The following is a 20,317-nucleotide window of genomic DNA, read 5'->3' on the forward strand; positions in this document are numbered from 1 at the left end:
ACGGATGGAAACTGATCAAGCAGAGATTCAACCTGGAAATAAGGAGGAATTTTCTGACCGTGAGAACAATCAACCCATGGAACAGAAGTTGCCTTCAGAAGTTTTGGGAGCTTCATCACTGGAAGCTTTCAAGAAGAGACTGGACTGCCATCTGTCAGAAATGGTGTAGGGTCTCCTGCTTGGGTGGGGGGTTGGACTAGATGACCTAAAAGGTCCCTTCCAATTCTGTTAATGTGTTTTCTTTTTCGTGCTGCTGTAATTTCAAACCGTCATTAAACACATTGTCGTAAGCCAGGGACTCTCTATACTGCCTCTTGGGAGTATATAACCTTCAGTATTGGCCAAACCAACTACGAAGAGATGCCCAACAAGGAGACATGAGTTCTCCACCTCTGTGAAATGGGAGCTTTCCAATACTTGGTTAAAAAGCTAAGACAGGTTAAAAACCAGAAACAACGTGACATTGTTGGGAATGAATTCAACCAAGAAGAATGGGTCGATGAAAACAAAGAGACTTTATTAAAATTTAAAAAAAAAAAACAATTTTGCAAAATAGAGTGGTGTCCCAGCAGATCTCAACAAGGAGTTTGAGCCAGGAAGCCACACCTAAAGTTTAAAAAGCATTACATTTTATACAGTGGTGGAATTCAAGTAATTTAACAACCGGTTCTCTGCCCTTATTTATTTTATTTTATCATATTTTATTAGTCATATTTCTATGCCGCCCACTCTCCAAGGACTCTGGGCGGCTTACACCAAAGACAGTATACTAAATAGCATATTGCCCCCTAACAATCTGGGTCCTCATTTTACCCACCTCGGAAGGATGGAAGGCCGAGTCAACCTTGAGCTGGTGAGATTTGATCCGCTGATCTGCTGAACTAGCAGTCAGCTGAAGTAGCTGCAGTACTGCACTCTAATCACTGCATCACCTTGGATTTCTTCCAACAACCAGTTTGCCAAACTGCTCAGAAAGTTAACAACCGGTTCTCCCGAAGTGGTGCAAACTGGCTAAATCCCACCACTGATTTTATAGTTCCCTATCCCGACGCCCCCCCCCCCCCCCCGCCTGCCCGCCCCTCCTACATCACATCCAGTGACCTATTACAGCTAATCCGAAGCGCCTTTTAGAGAGAACATCATCTCTTTCTCTAATTACATGTTCATCAACACCTCCCTATAACATAAAATATTTTGCAAGCGTGGCTCTTTCTTATCTCTATTGCATTGGCATTAAAGAGTGGGCCTCTTTCTAATGGGCCACAAACAAAAGAAGATCTAACGCAACATATTGGTATGCTTTCAGCGTGTTCTCCAACTATCTTAAAGCAGAATAATGTCTAACGAAATTTAATAGAGTAGCAGAGCTGAAAGGGACACCTGAAGGTCATTCAGTCCAACCCCCTGTGAGCAAAATTGAATCTTCACTTATATTTTATTTTTGAATTTTTTCATATCCTACAACAACCGGTTCTCTGCCCTTATTTATTTTATTTTATTATATTTTATTAGTCATATTTCTATGCCGCCCGCTCTCCGAGGGCTCTGGGCGACTTACACCAAAGACAGTATACTAAAGAAAGAAAGAAAAGAAAACAGCAACCTCGATTAAACCCTGTTTAGCAAAGTCTGAATGTTCCCAAAAAAGAACCATTTCCCTTTTGTGAATCTTAATCTCTTTATGCTGCTCTCAGCCGACCAACACAGAAGGAGGAGGAAGCCAAGACAAACCAGGTTAAAATCCGGGAAGAAAGGAAGGACGGCAGGTGGAAAAAAAAAAAAATCTCCCGTTAACCGAAGCTGACTTTTTATCTCTCTTGCCTCTTTCTGACCGACACTACATTAGGGAAGCTGACATCCCCAATCCCTGGAGGTCCAAATCCAATTTGAAACCAAATGGAAAAGACCAGCCTTAGGTTGGATGGGAACAAATTGATTCTGTCAGGAGAAAAATTAGCACAGAAACAGGTTTATCTCTCTTCTTTCTCCAGACTCTTCAAAAAAAAAAAAAAAAAAAACGGCTGGAGGTTTTAATAAAAGGGGAGGGAAAGAAAAGAGCCCTGACCTGAATTTGTAAAAATTAACAAGAGTTTCGAGGCTTGAATTTGACCGAGCTAGGAGGTCACACAGTCCCATGTATGAACCAGAGCCTGGTAAAGGAAAGAGAGGTTAACTCTGAACTATATTTCGAAGAAAGACAGGCTGTCTCTTTAATGCCGTGATTTGTATTCAGCAGACACGTTTGGCTCTGATTAGCAAGCCATCATTGGCATCCCTCTTCTCCATCCATCAAAAACCTTACACAGCTCAACCATTCATCAAAGCATTACAACCAGCCACAGCCCTCCCACAGCCCTTCCTGGTTCTGCAAAGCCATGGATTAGATATAATAAAATGAGAAGCTATGATCTCTCGGGGATCATCCTGAATATATTTTTAAAAGATAAGTTACCAGCTTGCTGGTCTCTTAAAATACAAGCCCTTTGCTGAGTTTAAAACACCTGAGGGGTGGGTGGAATTATTGGAGTCAATCCCAGCATAAAATGCCCACTGAGCTCAGGACAGCCCCCGACCTTCTTTCCTTCCGTCGCGAGCTGAAGACGTGGCTCTTCCGCCAATTAAACTGATCCGTTTGGGGGTACACTGGTATAATTTTAAATTGTTTTTTAATTGGGTTACCGATTTTAATTTTGTATTGTATTGTGATTTGTGTTGAAGTTGTCATTTTGTAAGCCGCCTTGAGTCCCTAGGGAGAAAGGCGGCATATAAATCACAATAAATAAATAAATAAATAAATAAATAAATAAAATCAGTAGCTTATGATTAAGAATTTAACTAGGATGTTATTTATTTATTTTTTTATTCCTTAAGAAGAAGCTTAATAAAATTTGGAATCGTTTGATTTTGGATCGTCCTTCGAGGTTTACAATATCTTCTGATATTTTCCAAAGAGAAATCTGCCCATTTTTACAATCCTAAAAAAATTGATTTGTTTATGAGCTGTTGTTGACTCTTAGCAATCAGAGAGATACATTTTTTTCCGTGTCAACTTTTAACATTTATTTTTTTAATTCCTGTAGCTTTCTTGGTTTAAAAAGGAGTTTACCGCTATCGTCTCTTGCAAAAGTTAGAATTGATGCCGTGGGGCCCTTCCCTTGGTGCTTTTTGAGTTGAGGTGGTTTTCTTGCAGACGTCTCATGACCCAACCAGGAGACATCATCAGTGCTAGAAGGAGTGGGGTTTGCTCTCTGTTACAGTGGCACCAGTGTTGGTGGGAGTTTACTGGAACCACCAAGAACTCTCCCACCAACACTGATAGAACAGAACAAACCCCACTCCCTTCTAACAACTGATGATATCAAATAGTTGGGTCATGAAACGTTTCAACATTCAGCTTCCTGGATTCTGCAAATCATTCCTTTTTTGGCCCCAATCATTAATCTTGGCAATAGCCAACAGTTGTTTTCATTTCAAGTCCCTCCTTTTCATTTTCACAGCCAATGAGGGAGCAGGGAGAATGGGACTCTCCATTTATACTTGTATAAGAAGCCTGCCTTGCTGCTCCTAGTTGGGATTAGTGAATGGTGGATTCTTTTCTCGGTGCTTGAGAACTGGAAGCGTTGGGCGTCTTGAATTGGTTAGTATATTTCATGCGATTATGGCTGTTAGAGGATGCAATGATGGTCCACCAATGTGATTTCTAATTCTTGGGGTATTGATATAGTTGATATTATCTAAATGCTATGGGAATATATTCACCATTTATCAGGTACAACATACTGTGTTAAGATATATATTCCGTTATGTCTATCACCCATTTGAATATATTATACAATATACAATGTATGGAATGGTTGTATTTGCATTATGTAGTCCTACTTTGCATCGATTATATTACAATGGTTTATGAATTTATATATATTTACACACACACATAAAAACACACACACAGTCACACACAACACACACATATCAGAAAGTTCGGCAGTTCGAATCCCTAGTATAGGTCTCCTGCGTGAGCAGGGGGTTGGACTAGATGACTCCAAGGTCCCTCCGAACTCTGTTAATGTTACGTTATATATACACACATAGATACACAGTATAATATATAATTTGTGTGTATATATTATATGTGTGTGTGTATATGTGTGGGTTTCTATATGCGTATGTTTTTTTTTACCTATATAGGTAATTATATATCTATATAAAAGATACCGATATAGAGATATAACTACTTATATAACTATATATATATATATATATAAGATAGATATATAGATATAATTACATATATATCTATATCAATTTTCTTACTTCTTCGTAGGGTTTATGTGTGTTTTTCTTCTAGCCAGGTTTTCCCTACGTAACCAAGGTGGACCTTGGTTGCGTAGGGAAAACCTGGCTAGAAGAAATATATATATATATATATATATTATTTTATTTTATTTTATTTTATTTTATTTTATTTTCTCCCGAAGGACTCAGGGCAGTGTACAGCCCTAATAAAAACAATGTACAAAATAGAATTTAAAAGCAGATTAAAATAATTAAATCATAGGCCGAATTTAAAACTCTCATTTTAAAACCAATTTTAAAACCCCATTAAAACCAAATTAAAGTCATTTATCCCATCAGAGCTATATAATTACTTATATAGCTATATATATTTTATATATATATATAAGATATAGATTATAGAGATAGAGATAGATAGATAGATATAATTACTTATATAGTTATATATCATATATATATATATGTATGTATGTATGTATGTATGTATGTATGTATGTATGTATGTAATTATATCTATCTACCAGCTGGTTCGCCCAAGCACGTGTCTCCGCCCAAAGCACGCCGCTCTAGCGCCCCCTCTATGGCCCTCGCGGGACGCTCTAGCCGCCGCCTCGCGCACGCCGACGCTTCCTTTCCCCGCCCCCACCTATCCACCACCAACACCCCCCCGCCGGCGCCACGCAGCCCCGCCGGCCAATCAGCGTCGAGTGCCCGCCCCTGGCCCCGCCCCTCCGGATCAGCTGAGGGCTGGCCGGGTGTGTTGACAGCGGCGGCGGCTTCCCGGGCGGCGTGAGCGGCGAGGCTCCCTCGGACTACTCTTCAGCAACCGCTTCCAACGCGGAAGACGCCGGGCGGGGGAGGCTCCGACCGGGCGCCCCCGCTTCCCCGTGGGGCAGGACTACAGGTCCCAGCATCCACAGCCAGCAGGGGCTTTGCGGGTCAGGGAGGCCCGGCTGGGGAGGGGAGGGGCGGGGGAGGAGCAGACCCCCCCGGAAGGGGCTGGGGGGGAGGGGGAGGCCAGCCCACTGGTAGGGGCCCCTGCCTGGAAAGAGGGGGCCGAGCTGGGCTTGCAAAAGGCGGTGCAGGCGGCCGGGGAGGGCGTGCAAAGTGTGCAAAGGGAAGGAGACGAGTGTGCAAGCGTGCAAAGGGCTGTGGAAGAGCCAGTGCAGCTGAGGAATATGGGGACGGGGCTTCCTTAGCAAAGGCATTTCTTTTCCCAAGCATTTGTGTGTGTGTGTGTGTGTGTGTGTCTGTGCACACATGCAAAGGGAAGGAGATGAGTGTGCAAATGTGCAAAGGGATGTGGAAGAGCTAGTGCAGCTGAGGAATATCAGGAAGGGGGCTTCCTTAGCAAAGGCATTTCTTTTCCCAAGCGTGTGTATGTTTGTGTGTGCAAACATGCACACACATGCAAAGAGAAGGAGACGAGTGTGCAAATGTGCAAAGGGCTGTGGAAGAGCCAATGCAGCTGAGGAATATGGGAATGGGGCTTCCTTAGCAAAGGCATTTCTTTTCCCAAGCATTTGTGTGTGCGTGTGTGCATTCACACACATGCAAAGGGAAGGAGATGAGTGTGCAAATGTGCAAAGGATGTGGAAGAGCCAGTGCAGCTGAGGAATATGGGGACGGGGCTTCCTTAGCATTTCTTTTCCCAAGCATTTGTGTTTGTGTGTATGTGTATGCACACACGTGCAAAGGGAGGGGGGACGAGTGTGCAAAAGGATGTGGAAGAGGCAGTGCAGCTGAGGAATATCACGAAGTTGGCTTCCTTATTAAAGTCATTTCTTTTCCCAAGCATTTGTGTTTGTGTGTCTGTGCATGCACAAACATGCAAAGGGAAGGAGACTAATGTGCAAAGGGATGTGGAAGAGCCAATGCAGCTGAGGAATATCAGGAAGTTGGCTTCCTTAGCAAAGGCATTTCTTTTCCCAAGCGTTTATGTGTGTGTATGCACACACGTGCAAAGGGATGTGGAAGAGCCAGGGCAAGTGAGGAATATCAGGAAGGGGGCTTCCTTAGCAGTCATTTCTTATCCCAAGCGGTGTGTGTGTGTGTGTGTACGCACACACACACGTGCAAAGAGAAGGAGTCTAGTGTGGAAGTGTGCAAAGGGATGTAGAGAGGAGCCAATGCAACTGAGGAATATGTGGACAGGGTTTCCTTAGCTGGATCCGTGCAAAGTCATTTCTTTTCCCAGACGAACGTGTGTTGCATATGTATGTGTGTGGGGAGTTGTGCCTGAGTTGTGTGTGTTGTGTACGCGTATAAAATATAAAAGCTGGGCCCACTTTCATCTCCATTGTAGTGGAGAAAATGGACAGATAGCGTTAGGCATATTTGCTGCCTCGAGTGGGCCATATATCTGTGTCTTGGTATAAAAGGCAAGATAAAAATGCAGTGGTGAGATAGTTTCATCCTATATTTATAATATCACGTAAATGTAATTATGAGATAATATAATTCTGAGAGCAATTATGTTTGAAAGTGAGCAAGATTAGGAATTGGTCAGAAACCTGCGCAGAACCCTCAAACCCCCAGCCACTGATAGAGGACCTAAGACAAAGACACAAATCACCCATAATTCTGAGAAGGGAAATGTTTAATGCATATATTTCCAAATGTGTATAGAACTACCCCTCCCATATATATGGGTCTGGGCTGCTTACAAACAATTGAACACCCTCCCCCCCCCCAGCTCAATTTTTCAACCGCATTTAGAGCTGTTGTTAACCCACTGTTATGGCCCGCCAGCAGCCAGGAGAGCTGGCAGCAGATTCGGACAGTGAAGAGGTTGGGGAGGAATGTGGGCCAGTCCTGGAGTCTGGGAAAGACTCTGATGAGGGCTCTGATTTGGAGGCAGAGGGGGCCAAGGCCATCTGGTAGTTATGTGCTGCCTCTGGAGTCTGACATCAGCGAGGCAGAAGAACAGAGGGAGCCTGTTCCCAGTGTGTGCGTGCGCAGAGCTGCCAGGAGACAGGAACAATTAAGAAAGCAGGGTCGACTTGGGAGTAAGGCTTGGAGATGATTGGCCCCTCCCATAAGACATAAAAGAGGAGCGAACGGGACGTGAGCTTTTGCAGGAAGCAATTAGTTCATCTGGTCGGTAAAAGCTCTGGAAAAGCTCTGTTTGACTCTGTGCTAAGTTTGGCCTTGCCCTGCGTGTGGCAATTAGTTCTCTGGCAGCATTCCAAGGGAGATAAGGTGGGTGTTTGTAAACCCTTTCCTATAGACTGTTTGAGAAGCCTTTCAGACTGGGAATGACAATAATCCACAGCCGTTCGAATAAAAGTCCCGGTTTGCCAGGACGAAGTTTGTTCTGCATCCTTTCTAAGGAAGCCTAGGTCAGATCACCCCCCCCTCCTGCATCAATGTATTTCTTCCCTTTTCTTTGCAGATGTGAAGTCCAGATGGAGCACATGGACCTCGGAGGGGGCATACAACCCATCGGAAAGCCTCAACCATGGGGGAAGCTGATCCGGTTGGGGGTAGAACAAGCCGAGCCCCATGTCTTGCTGCAGAAAAACGAGTGGACCATTGGCAGAAAAAAAGGTGCCCAAAACTCTAGCCTTGCCCTCGTAAAAAACTAACACAACTGCCCTTCCGTTATGAAATTATGTGCAAAATTGTGGGGGTATTGGGGAGAAATGGCACGAGACTTTGTTGAGAGTTCAAGTGAAATTAGCAAATTTAGTAATGTTCTTTCCCCGCCCCCTCTCTCTTTCTCCCTCTCTCTTTCCAAGGTTGTGACTTATCCTTTCCTGGCAATAAACTGGTGTCTGGCTATCACTGTAAAATAACAGTGGATGAAAAATCCGGTCAGGTTTTGCTACAGGATACCAGGTCAGCGCGCCGTTCTTAATCCTTTTTCTGTGGTTTTGCGGGTGAAAATGAATATTTCTTTTCTTTTCTTTTTTTTTTTTTTTTTTGTATTATTAAATTTTAATGTCATCTCTGCCTTGCATGTTTTCTTTTCTTAATAATAACTTTATTTTAAAAATTCATCTAATACAAACTAAAAAAAAATCCTTCATGTAGAAAATAAAACAGAGAAAAGAAAGAAAAAACAGTAATATAGGAAAGAAAAGAAAACATATAAATTATTTTCTCCTTTATCAACAATCAACCTTTTTATTTTTTATTCAGCCACGAATATTTCTTGGGTGTCTCTTTCGTAAGGCTTGATTTTTCTTCAGAAACGAACAATTGAACCCAACCGATAGTGGGTTTCCCTTACCTTCGCTACTGGTTCGGAACTGTGAGCGTTGCACGCTCGCTTTGCTCTCATCCAGCGCTTCTGCGCATGCACAGAGTGTCCGTGATGACATTTGGGCGGGTGGGTGGAGCTTCCTGCTGCCATCGCTACCGATTTGCCCGAACCAGGGCAAACCGGTAGAATCCCACCACTGAGCCCAATGTTTCAGCTGCTAAGCGAGACGGTTGTTAAGGGAGCTTTGCCCCATTTTACGACCTCTCTTGCCACAGTTGTTAACTAAATCCCTGCAGTGGTTAAGTCAGGGACCCGGTTGTTAACTGAATCTGGCTACCCTCATGGACTTTGCTTGCCAGGAGGTTGCAAAAGGTGACACGCACGCGCACACACACACACACACACACACACACACACAGAGGACACTGCCACCGTCATAATATGAGTCTAATTATCAAGCTTTTTGAATTTTGATCACGTGATCTTAGGGAAGGCTACAAAGGTCCTAAGCCTGAAAAACAGCAGGAGACCTGGGGACATGGCAATTGTCAAAAAATAGGAGCCAGCGTCTGAATTTTGATCTCTTGACCATGGGGACACCATAATGGTCGTAAGGGTGAAAAATGGGCCTAAGCAGAGAGTGGGCTTCACATAATTTAACAACTGGTTCGCCCAGAATCGAAAATGTGAGTGCGCTCGTGCAGGTGCAGCCTTGCCCACCTGCACACTGCATCAAAAACACGGCGATTGTATAGGACAGGATAGCTTCGCTCATACATGTGCACTGCGTCAAAAATGTGATTGTATAAGACGAGATAGCGCCGAGGTGTGTGGATGGCCCAGCCGCTGGTCGTAACTATCCATTCGCCCGAACCGGCTGAATCCCACCTCTGGTCCTAAGTCCCTTTTTTCAGTGCCATTGTAACTTTGAATCGTCACTAAATGAACTGTTTTTTTTATTTTTTTTTATTTTTTATTTTTATTTTTTAAGACAAACATTTAGTACATCATTCATTTTTTCCATGTGACATTTCGGTGTTACCTTCAAAAGTTTTCTTCTCTCCTCTTCTGTCTTCAATCTCACCCAATCCATTACAAAAGATTTTCCACTAATATATTATTCTGATTACAACCAATTTTTTAAAATCTCTTTTAAAAACTTATTTGTATCTCTTTTCCAACCAATAGTAAGATTTATTCCATATCTTAAAATAATTCTGTATCTTCTCTTTCTTTTATCATCATAGTTAATCTATTCATTTCTGCGCAGTCTAAGATTTTTTTCAATGACTTCTCCCTCCGAAGGTATATTCTCTGCTTTCCACTTTTGTGCATAAACAATCCTTGCTGCTGTTATTACATGTATAATCAAATATATATTATCTTTACTAGTTTTCTCTGGTAAGATACCCAATAGGAATAGCTCTGGTTTTAAATCAGAGGTCTTCAAACTTGGCAGGTTTAAGACTTGTGGACTTCTATGCTGGCTGGAGAATTCTGGGAGTTGAAGTCCACAAGTCTTAAAGCTGCCAAGTCTGAAGACCTCTGTTTTAAATCTATACGTTGCTGTATCACTAAATGAACTGTTGTAAGTTGCGGTGGCCTTAAACCTATGTCAGCAGTGGTAGAAAGGAGACCAATGGCCATTTTAGGATGATCATTATCACCTTTATGGTCGTGACTTACCACTTACAGCTTTTATGTACAATGAGAGCTTATGCACAGAAGACAAATTCCTTGCATGTCCAATCACACAAGGGCCAATAGACAATTCTGTCTTGATCCCACCTGTGTTTCTTGCCTCCCTCTCCAGCACTAACGGAACAGTGATCAATAAACAGAAAGTGGTGAAGAGACAGACCTGCCCTTTGCAAACTGGAGACGTGATCTATGTTGTTTACAGGAAATACGATCCCGAAAACAGTAAGAGAGTCTTAATTCTGCCCCCTTTAACAGGTTTATACAATAAGGCAGGGGTCTCCAACCTTGGCAACTTTTAAGATTTGTGGACTTCAACTCGCAGAGTTCCTCAGCCAGTTTTCAATTCTGGGAGTTGAAGTCCGCGAGCTTTGCTGGCTGAGGAACTCTGGGAGTTGAAGTCCGCGAGCTTTGCTGGCTGAGGAACTCTGGGAGTTGAAGGAGCCCTCTGGACTTCGACCGACTCCTCTCAGCCCAGTTAATGTGGTCAATGGGAATTGGAGTCCAAAGAGTCTAGGGGAGAACCAATTGGCCAGCTCAATTGCTTTGACTGTTGACCCATGAAGTCTCGACACTTAACCAAATTCTTTTTTTAAAAATTAATTAAATATTTTATTAGTTTTAAAAGTAAAACAATGGACATTGCTCAACGTCTCTGGTTTCTAACATTTGTGTCAAATTCAAGTTAACCAAATTCTTGGTTACTATTCAACACAATATTATCAGTGCTGGTCATGGGATCTTCATAGTTTTTTGGGATGCTCGGATGAAGGTCTTCTTGGGCTTAATGCGATGATGAGACTTATTCGTTTGCTCTTTAAAGAGTTTAAAATGGAATAACGGGAGTCGGAAGGGACCTTGGAGGTCTTCTAGCCCACCCCTCTGCTCAGGCAGGAGACCCTATAGCATTTCAGACAAACGGTTGTCCAAACTCTTCTTAAAAACCTCCAGTGATGGGGCACCCACAACCTATAAGGAGGGCCATCTTGCTTTGCTCTGTTGAGTTCAACCATCTTCTCTTCTTTCAGACGTTGCATACCTGTACGAATCTTTGCATCCCAAAAAGGATGGAGCTAACGATCCAGGAGGTGAGTTAAAGTTGCACGGAAGAAATTGAGCCATGGACCTACCAAGGAGACATTTCAGTTCTTTGCAGCTCTCCTGGCCTTGTTGTTGTTGTTCTTTTTTAGAATAGAATTCTTTTTTGGCCAAGTGTGATTGGACACACAAGGAATTTGTCTTTGATGTATATGCTTTCAGTGTACATAAAAGAAAAGATACGTTCATCAAGAATAAAAAATACAACACTTAGTGATAGTTTCTATTCTATTCTAAATCATACTAGGAAACAAATAAAAACAATATAAATTGAAAGATACAAGCAACGTGGTTATAGTAATAAGTGGGAAGAGATAGATACTAGTAAGAATAGAATAGAATAGAATAGAATAGAATAGAATAGAATAGAATAGAATTGAATTGAATTGAATTGAATTGAATTGAATTTTATTGGCCAAGTGTGATTGGGCACACAAGGAATTTTGTCTTTGGTGTATATGCTCTCAGTGCACATAAAGAGAATAAAATACATTCATCAAGAATAAAAAGATGCAACACTTAGTGATAGTCAAGGTTAGTAATAAGCTATCAAATCATACTAGGAAACAAAAAACAATATAAGTTGAAAGATTAAAGCAACATGGTTATAGTCATAAGTGGGAGGAGATGGGTGATAGGAATGATGAGAAGATTAATGGTAATAGTAATGCAGACTTAGTAAATTATTTGACAGTGTTGTGGGAATTAGTTATTAAGCAGAGGGATAGTATTTGGGAAAAAAACTGTCCTTGTGTCTAGTTGTTCTGGTGTGCAGTGCTCTATAGTGTCGTTTTGAGGGTAGGAGTTAAAACAGTTTATGTCCAGGATGCGAGGGGTCTGTAGATATTTTCACAGCCCTCTTTTTGACTCCTGCAGTATACAGGTCCTCCATGGAAGGCAGGTTGGTAGCCATGGTTTTTTCTGCAATTATCCGTTGAAGTTGAGGTCATACTCTCCCTCTCTCCATCTCCAGAAGCCAAGCTTGACGGTGCATGCCACACAACCAAAGATACCTCAAGCACCAGAGAAAGCAATGATGGGACCTCAACAGCATTCCCGCCGCCAGCTTCTCGGACAAGCTACGAAGAACCGCAGCCATCCACTTCGACGTCAAACCTCTTCGAAATCGTTCCTACCTCTCCCTTTGAGTCCACATCCACTGAGAAGACGGACCCTTCAATAGTTGGTAAAGGTTGAGCCTCTTTGGGCCAAAGGTTGAATCATCCTTTGAAGGGTGACCATAGTATTGCTGGAGGTGGAAGGGGATGAACAGACAAAGATTGGCTCAGGAAATCTGTAGAGATTCTCAGTCATCCAGGTCATGGTTATCCCAAAGTTGCATTTTTCAAGAGGCAACTGGACTTTCTTGGTTTTTCTTTTGAAGATGTTTCACTTCTCATCCAAGAAGCTTCTTCAGCTCTGACCGGATGGTGGGGGAATGGAAGGATTTATATACCTTGCAGACAGCTGGTCATTTGCATTCTTTTAGAGGGTCATTGAGGCAACTTGGAGTTTATCTGTGTTCTCAGGGTCACCTGAGTAGTGCAAATGATTCCTGTGGTCCGCAATTTTTCCTCTGGAAATCCATTCCTACTCCCACACCATTCAAAGGGGGTTCATCCTTCCATTCCCCACTCTCCTGTCAGAGCTGAAGATGCTTCTTGGATGAGAGGCGAAATGTCTTCAAAAGAAGTCCAGTTGCCTCCTGAAAAAGCACCTTTCGGATTGGCTGAAGAAGTCAAGAACGGGAACTGTTCCTTCAGAGCAGCGATCTTCAAACTTGAGAACTTTAAGACTTGTAGACTTCAACTCCCAGAACTCCTCAGCCAGCTCTGCTGCCTGGGGAATTCTGGGAGTTGACGTCCACAAGCCTTAATGTGGCCAAACTTGGTGACCCCTGCTCCAGAGTCATTTGGTTGAGTCCAAAGATCCTTCACCGTGATCATCATTCTTTCCATGATTGCAGGATCCCAGCCTCGCACCTTAATTTTTGCACCCGCTTTGCTCAAATTGGTACCATCCGGACCAGAGACATTGCTTCAACTCAGGCAGCCTTTTGTAAATTCAGAAACTTCTGGTGCTTCTTTGAGGGACGCAGAGAAAACAGCCATGTTCCAGCTTTCGGGAAGGGAAGGAAAAGATTCACCCTACCCCGTTAGGAAGAAAATCAGAAGAGGTTGGTATATGGCAAAGTTTTTTTGTGTTCTGCAGGGAGAGATTTGATACCTTCTTAGCAGCAGCTAAGATCATACTGTTCTGACACAGCCTTAGCAGAAACAAGAAAGAAACAGACTCATTGTCCTGAAAAAACTCTATTTATCTCCTGTGACTTAATGACATTCACACACCGAAAAGTCCAGGCAATAATCCTTCGAAGAGTTAACTGTAGTAACAGACCTTATCAGTTCCTGCTGCAAAGCTGTAAATTAAGTTCTGGCAAGCAGTCTCTGAGGCACGAAACACGATGAGCCAAATCTTCCGAAATCCGAACGGTTGTCTCCTACGACCACCGCTCCCCTTTCCTTCTATTTATTCCCCAGCCAGGGAGGGACCATTTGGCGTCCACGTGTGCTTTGCTTCCCGAGTCGACTCCTTGTCCTCCATTGTTCACCTCTTCTAACTGCTCTGCGCATACGTGCATCTGGAACAGGCCCCAGCTGTTCTTCCTCCTCACTCATCTTGGCCTCCAAAGGCAGCTGCCTCTCCAGTAGCTTGAGAAATGTCGGATGGCCCTGGCTCTATCTCTGCGTCCGATGCAGAGTATCCATCAGAGCCTTCCCCAGACTCCAGAACTGGCCCAAGTTCCTCCTCAACCTCCTCATCGTCCGAGTCTGCCGCCAGCTCTGCTGGCAGCTGGCGGGCCACAATACACAGCCCTTAGAATATGGAACATAGAATCATAAGGATCTTGGAGGTCTTCTATCCCAACCTCCTGCTCAAGGCAGTAGACCTTATACTATCCCAGTCAAATGGCCAATTTTGGACAACCTCCAGTGATGAGCACCCACATATCTGAAAGACAAGCTATTCCACTGACTAATCCGGGGTTGTGAACATTAAAGAGCTGCTCTCATTTCTGTGGCCAACACTCAACCTCTTGATTGTTGAGCAACAATGTGTTGGATTCCATGCTGTCTTTTCCTCTACTTGCCTTTCCCAATGTGACATAAGAACCTCTCTTGCAGATGGTGAAGCCAGCTCTGCCCTTCAGGTGGTCACCCCAGAGGGACACGCAATGAAACCTGACCCTGGAGATGCCAAATCAGCAACCATGAAGCCCGACAAAATGGGAGAAAGCCTGAGCTGCATCATCTGCCAGGAATTGCTTCATGACTGTGTCAGGTACGGGTGGATGGACAGTGATTGTAGGTTGATTAAGAGAGAAGGGAGTAGTCCATATGAGCTGGTGGCTCGCTGGAGAACGTATGTCTGGTGGAAAACATAAAGCGAAGAAGGTTCGATGGAGGGAAAAGGCTGAACTAGCTCATTTTCTCTGCAGTAGGACTTCGAAGAGAAGTCGACTGTGAGAAAGACAGTTGAGAACCTTGGTCATACCTCACCTTTGTAGCCATTGAATGTGATTGAAACAGGGTTGCCCTACTTGCCTCTTGAAGCCCAAGAGCCAAATGTTGATTCAACTCAAGAAGCGTCAAGTTGATTCAACTCAAGAAGCGTCGAGCTGGTTCAACTCAAGAAGTGGAACTCATGTTTCTTGGGAGCAACCAGTCAGGTTTCCCGAGTCACCTGGTGACCATAGAGCTTAGGAAGCCAAATGCTGCTTGCTGAGGTCTAAAGCAAAGCAACCTGTGACTTCTGAATGTTGCTGAATCACAACTCTCGGAGTCTGGAAGAAGCAGGCTGAATGGAGAAGACTGTAGTAGTAGCCCAGCCATATTTGGAATGCCACAAGTTCTCAACTTCTAATCAAGGCTTAAAATTTGCACACAGAGGTTGTTTTGACTTTCCTTGAGGACTCCCATCGTATCAGCAGTTATCCCCCTCTTTCTTCACTTGGACTATATGTCCAGTTTAGGTCCTTGATCCTTCTGCTTTTAGCTCCCTTAGGTTCCTCACCTCACTTTCTGTAGGGTCTTTTTTTCCCCCCGAAACTCAAAATTTCCCACCCAATTGTTCCAATGCTCCATGGCTCTGTGGCAACTTCATAGTCCTTCTCCCTTGTTGCATCAGTCCCATGCCTTGAGCCATGGAACATTCTGAAACGGGCCTTCTGGCTCAGCCAATGGACCACCAAGTTATATATCAGCCACGTCATGAGAGCCAACGTGGCGTAGTGGTTAAAGTGTTGGACCAAGATGCTTCCAGTTAAAATGGGTAGGGACGAGACAAGAAAGAAAGCTCCAGACCTCAACCACGTGTGTATTTTGGTTGTGAGAATTAGAGTAGAGTAGGGTAGGGTAGGGTAGAATAGAGTAGGGTAGAGTAGGATAGAGGTAGAGGTAGAGGTAGAGGTAGAGGTAGAGGTAGAGGTAGAGTAGAGTAGAGTAGAGTAGAGTAGAGTAGAGTAGAGTAGAGTAGAGTAGAGTAGAGTAGAGTAGAGTAGAATGGGGAAGGGGAGGAGAGGAGAGGAAACCTGGAAGGGTTAAATTAAATACACAGTCCATTGTACATGGCCATGACATGAACCTTGACGAACATGTAAGTCAGCAGTGAGTACCAATTTCCCAGATTTGTTTTTTAAAAAACAGATAAGTTGATTTTTGAATTTTGAAATATGGGTGATTTGCTTTGAATGGTCTATGGGGACGACCTTGGGAGACAGAAGGAGGCCTTCCACCTGAGGCAGGAAAATTTTCTTCCTGTCTCCCAAGGTTTAGACTGGGTCCTACTTCAATTCATCCATCTTTTTTTTTGTTTGTTTTGTTTCTCCCCCTCCATCTTCCTGCCTGTCTTTAGTTTGCAGCCCTGTATGCATACTTTCTGCGCCGCTTGCTACTCAGGGTGGATGGAGCGATCTTCCCTCTGTCCGACATGCCGCTGTCCCGTGGAACGGATCTGTAAAAATCACATTTTGAACAACTTGGTGGAAGCGTATCTCATCCAACACCCAGGCATGTGAGGAACGCGGAATCTCTGCAAGCGTTCTTGTCGTTAAAAAATACTTGTTGTTGTTTTTTTTGTTCACAATTCAACATTGCATGGATGTAGTAGGGTGATGTACGGACGAAAAAAGGAAAATTGGGACTACTTTGGAAATGGACTACTGGTAGTCCTCTACTTACGACCCACAAATGAGCCCCCAAAATTTTACATTGCCAAGTGAGAAATTCGTTAAGTTAGTTTTGCCCCCATTTCGTGACTTTTCTTGCTTCTGTTAACTGAATCACTTCAGTTGTTAAATTAGTAACACCGTCGTTAAATGAACCTGGCTTTTCCCCATTGATTTTACTCACCAGAAGGTCACAAAAAGCGATCAAATGAGACTCTGGACACTGCAACCATTTTTAAATATGAACCAGTTGTCATTTACATCCGACTGTAAATCGCATGACCACAGGGATGCCCCAAGGTCATAAATGTGAAAAATGGTCATAAGTCACTTTTTTCAGTGTTGTCATAACTTTGAATGGTCACCAAATGAACTGTTGTAAGTCGAGGACTGTCTGTATTAAGCTATTGATAGCTGCCCGAACCAAAAGTAATTTTTCCCAGTATACATCTCAAGAGTTTTCTTTAACAAGATTTGTTAAGATGAAAGTAGGAACAATTTGCAAAAGAATTCCAGCAAATCAACCTCAGATAGTCCTCAACCTATGACAGTTGGGTAGAGGATCTCTGTTGCTAAGAAAGGCAGTTGTACCCAAATTTAAGACCCCTGGTTGTTAAGCGAAACATGTTAGACCAATCTGGCTTCCTCCAATGACTTTGTTGGGAAGGGCACAAATTTCCTCCTGACCCCAGGACATTGCAACCGTCATAAGTACAGGTAGGTTGCCAAGCACCCCAAGTTTGATCATACGACTATGAGGACGTGGCGATGGTCATAAGTGTGAGGACCAGGCATGAATCGGGGGGGGGGGGCGTTTTGGTACCTTTTCAAGTTATTGAAATAATGAACTACTTTGGGATTTAATCCTGAGGAAGTGCCATTGAGATCCTAAGCAACAGTTTTTCTATGGAGATTTTCAGACATCCAGGTCGTAGTTGTCCCAAAGATGGACTTTCTTGTTTTTCTTTGAAGGCATTTCGCTTCTCATCCAAGAAGCTTCTTCAGCTCTGACTGGATGGTGGGGAACAGAAGGATTTATACTCCTTGCAGACAGTTGATCATTTGTGTTCTTTTAGAGAGTCGTTGAGGCCACTTGGGAGGTTTATTTGTGTCCTCACAGTTACCCAAGTAGCGCAAATGGGTGTGGAGCCTTCTGCATTTACAACACAGTCTTTTCAGCAGTTCCAAGAAGTTTCCACACTCATTTGCACTATTCAGGTGACCCTGAGGACACAGATAATCCTCCAAGTGGCCTCAACGACTCTCAGAAAGAGTACTAATGACCAGATGTCTGCAAGGATTATCAATCCTTCCATCCTCCACCGTTCTGCCAGAAACTGAAGAATCTTCTTGGCTGAGAAGCGAAATGTCTTCAGGGAAAATGAATGCTCCAATACTGGAAGTTTTTAAGAAGATGTTGGATAACCACTTGTCTGAAGTGGTGTAGGGTTTCCTGCCTAAGCAGGGGGTTGGACTAGAAGATCTCCAAGGCCCCTTCCAACTCTGTGATTCTATTCCAGGGGTCTCCAATCTTGGCAACGTTAAGACTTGTGGACCTCAACTCCCAGAATTCCTCAGCCGGAAAAGCAAAGCTGGCTGAGGAATTCTGGGAGTTGAAGTCCACAAGTCTTAAAGGTTGGAAATCCCTATTCTATTCTAAAAACCAAAAGTCCAGTTGCCTTTAAAAAAAAACACCTTTGGAACTAAGCAACAATTCTATGATCCGCATCTCCACAATAACAGAAGTCCATTTTTTTAAATCTTTCTAGATAAATGTCGTAATGAAGAAGACATTAGAAGTATGGATGCCCGGAACAAAATCACTCAGGACATGTTACAGCCGAAGGTTCGAAGATCCTTTTCAGATGAAGAAGGAAGTTCAGAAGACCTGCTGGATCTGTCAGATGTAGACAGTGAATCTTCTGATATTAGGTAAAAAGCTCGTATGGGCAGTGGATATGTTTGGGTGGGTTGCCTTACAACCGAGATGTCAGGGATCCAAGTAATACACCCATCGCAAACAGAACTCCAAGGCAGGTAGATTCCTCAAAGAACAGTTTTATCTGGAGATAACATATTAACACAGACTGCTGGAAACCAACTCTGAGAGTCCCCACGGTTTTCACTTATAGAATAGAATAAAATAGAATAGGAATAGGAATAGGAATTGGAATAGGAATAGAATAGAATAGAGTAGAGTAGAGTAGAGTAGAGTAGAATAGAATAGAATAGAATAGAATAGAATAGAATAGAATAGAATAGAATAGAATAGAATTAGAATTAGAATTAGAATTAGAATTAGAATTAGAATTAGAATTAGAATTAGAATTAGAATTAGAATTAGAATTAGAATTAGAATTAGAATTAGAATTAGAATTAGAATTAGAATTAGAATTATTAGAATTCTTTATTGGCCAAATGTGATTGGACACACCAGGAATTTGTCTTTGGTGCATAAGTTCTCAGTGTACATAAAAAGAAAAGATACATTCATCAAGAACATAAGGTACAACACTTAATGATAGTCATAGGGAACAAATATGCAATCAAATCATACTAGGAAACAGTCAATATAAATTGTAAGGATACAAGCAATAAAGTTAGTGATACAGTCATAAATGGGAGGAGATGGATGATGGGAACGATGAGAAGATTAATAGTAATAGTAATGCAGACTTAGTGAATAGTTTGACAGTGTTGAGGGAATTTTGTTTAGCAGAGTGATGGCATTCAGGAAAAAACTGTTCTTGTGTCTAGTTGTGCAGTGCTCTATAGCGTCGCTTTGAGGGTAGGAGTTGAAAGAGTTTATGTCCAGGATACGAGGGGTCTGTAGATATTTTCACAGCCCTCTTTTTGACTCGTGCAGTATACAGGTCCTCCATGGAAGGCAGGTTGGTAGCCATGGTTTTTTCTGCAGTTCTAATTATAATCTGAAGTCTGTGTCTCTCTTGTTGGGTTGCAGAACCAAACCAGACAGTTATAGAGGTGCAGATGACAGACTCAATAATTCCTCTGCAGAACTGGATCAGCAGCTCCTGGGGCTGTTTGAGCTTCCTAAGTTGGCGCAGAAAGAATATTCTCTGTTGAGCTTTTCTGATGACGTTTTTGATGTTAGGTGTCCATTTTAGGTCTTGAGATATGATAGAACCTAGAAATTTGAAGTAAATGAAGTCAGAAATTAAAAAGTAAAGTTTTCCCTTCCTCCAAACAATAAGTCACATTGTCCGATCTAGGTGCTGGCCAGTTGCCTGGTTATTTCTCTCCTCCTCCTCTCTCCAGCCAGCTGTTGGAATGTCCTTGGTTCACAGGAGAAACTCTTTTGTTTTGGCTACAAAACCCAGCTATCTCTATTCCCTCCTCACTCCCTATCCTCTTTTCATCAGTGTGCCAACACGGAAGCCTCCAAGCTGGCCTCAGCCAGGCTCACTTCCATGTTGATACCCAGGCTGATGTTCTCAAATTTGTAAACAATTTTCATAAAAGCAAAACAGGTAGTCCTTGATTTCTAACAGTTCATTTAGTTCCCGTTCAAAGTTAGGACGATCCTGAACAAAAATGAATGGTGACATTTTTTTTCATACCGGTGTAGCATTCCCCCCTGGTCACGTGAACAGAATTTAGAGACACTTGGCAACTGACTCGTATTTATGACGGTGGCAGTGTCCCGGGTTCAACATTGGTGACCTTGTTGTGATCCCCTTTTATTATTTATTTATTAGTTCGATTTATATGCCGCCCTTCTCCGGAGACTCAGGGCGGCTTACAATGCGTTAAGCAATAGCCTTCATACT

At 42.9% G+C, this 20,317-nt stretch overlaps 1 protein-coding gene across 2 annotated transcripts in view; it reads left to right on the forward strand.

Annotated features, from left to right (window-relative positions):
* Positions 1 to 5,068: 5,068 nt before the first annotated feature.
* CHFR (checkpoint with forkhead and ring finger domains) overlaps positions 5,069 to 20,317 on the forward strand; it is a 30,442-nt gene continuing 15,193 nt past the window's right edge. The window contains exons 1-10 of one of the 2 annotated variants that reach the window (XM_070950471.1): positions 5,069 to 5,200; positions 7,691 to 7,845; positions 8,037 to 8,136; positions 10,317 to 10,426; positions 11,230 to 11,289; positions 12,273 to 12,485; positions 13,266 to 13,475; positions 14,485 to 14,641; positions 16,214 to 16,368; positions 18,296 to 18,458. In XM_070950471.1, the coding sequence (XP_070806572.1) occupies positions 7,704 to 7,845; positions 8,037 to 8,136; positions 10,317 to 10,426; positions 11,230 to 11,289; positions 12,273 to 12,485; positions 13,266 to 13,475; positions 14,485 to 14,641; positions 16,214 to 16,368; positions 18,296 to 18,458 (1,310 nt within the window). In that variant the 5' untranslated portion in view covers positions 5,069 to 5,200; positions 7,691 to 7,703. Of the gene's footprint in view, positions 5,201 to 7,611; positions 7,846 to 8,036; positions 8,137 to 10,316; positions 10,427 to 11,229; positions 11,290 to 12,272; positions 12,486 to 13,265; positions 13,476 to 14,484; positions 14,642 to 16,213; positions 16,369 to 18,295; positions 18,459 to 20,317 lie in introns of those variants that run through there. The other variant, XM_070950470.1, reaches the window with a different exon arrangement.

The sequence above is a fragment of the Pituophis catenifer genome, unplaced genomic scaffold (genome assembly GCF_029215685.1).
Source record: "Pituophis catenifer annectens isolate HBS135680 unplaced genomic scaffold, rPitCat1.0.hap2 SCAF_10, whole genome shotgun sequence".
In the NCBI taxonomy this organism is placed as follows: Eukaryota; Metazoa; Chordata; class Lepidosauria; order Squamata; family Colubridae; genus Pituophis; species Pituophis catenifer.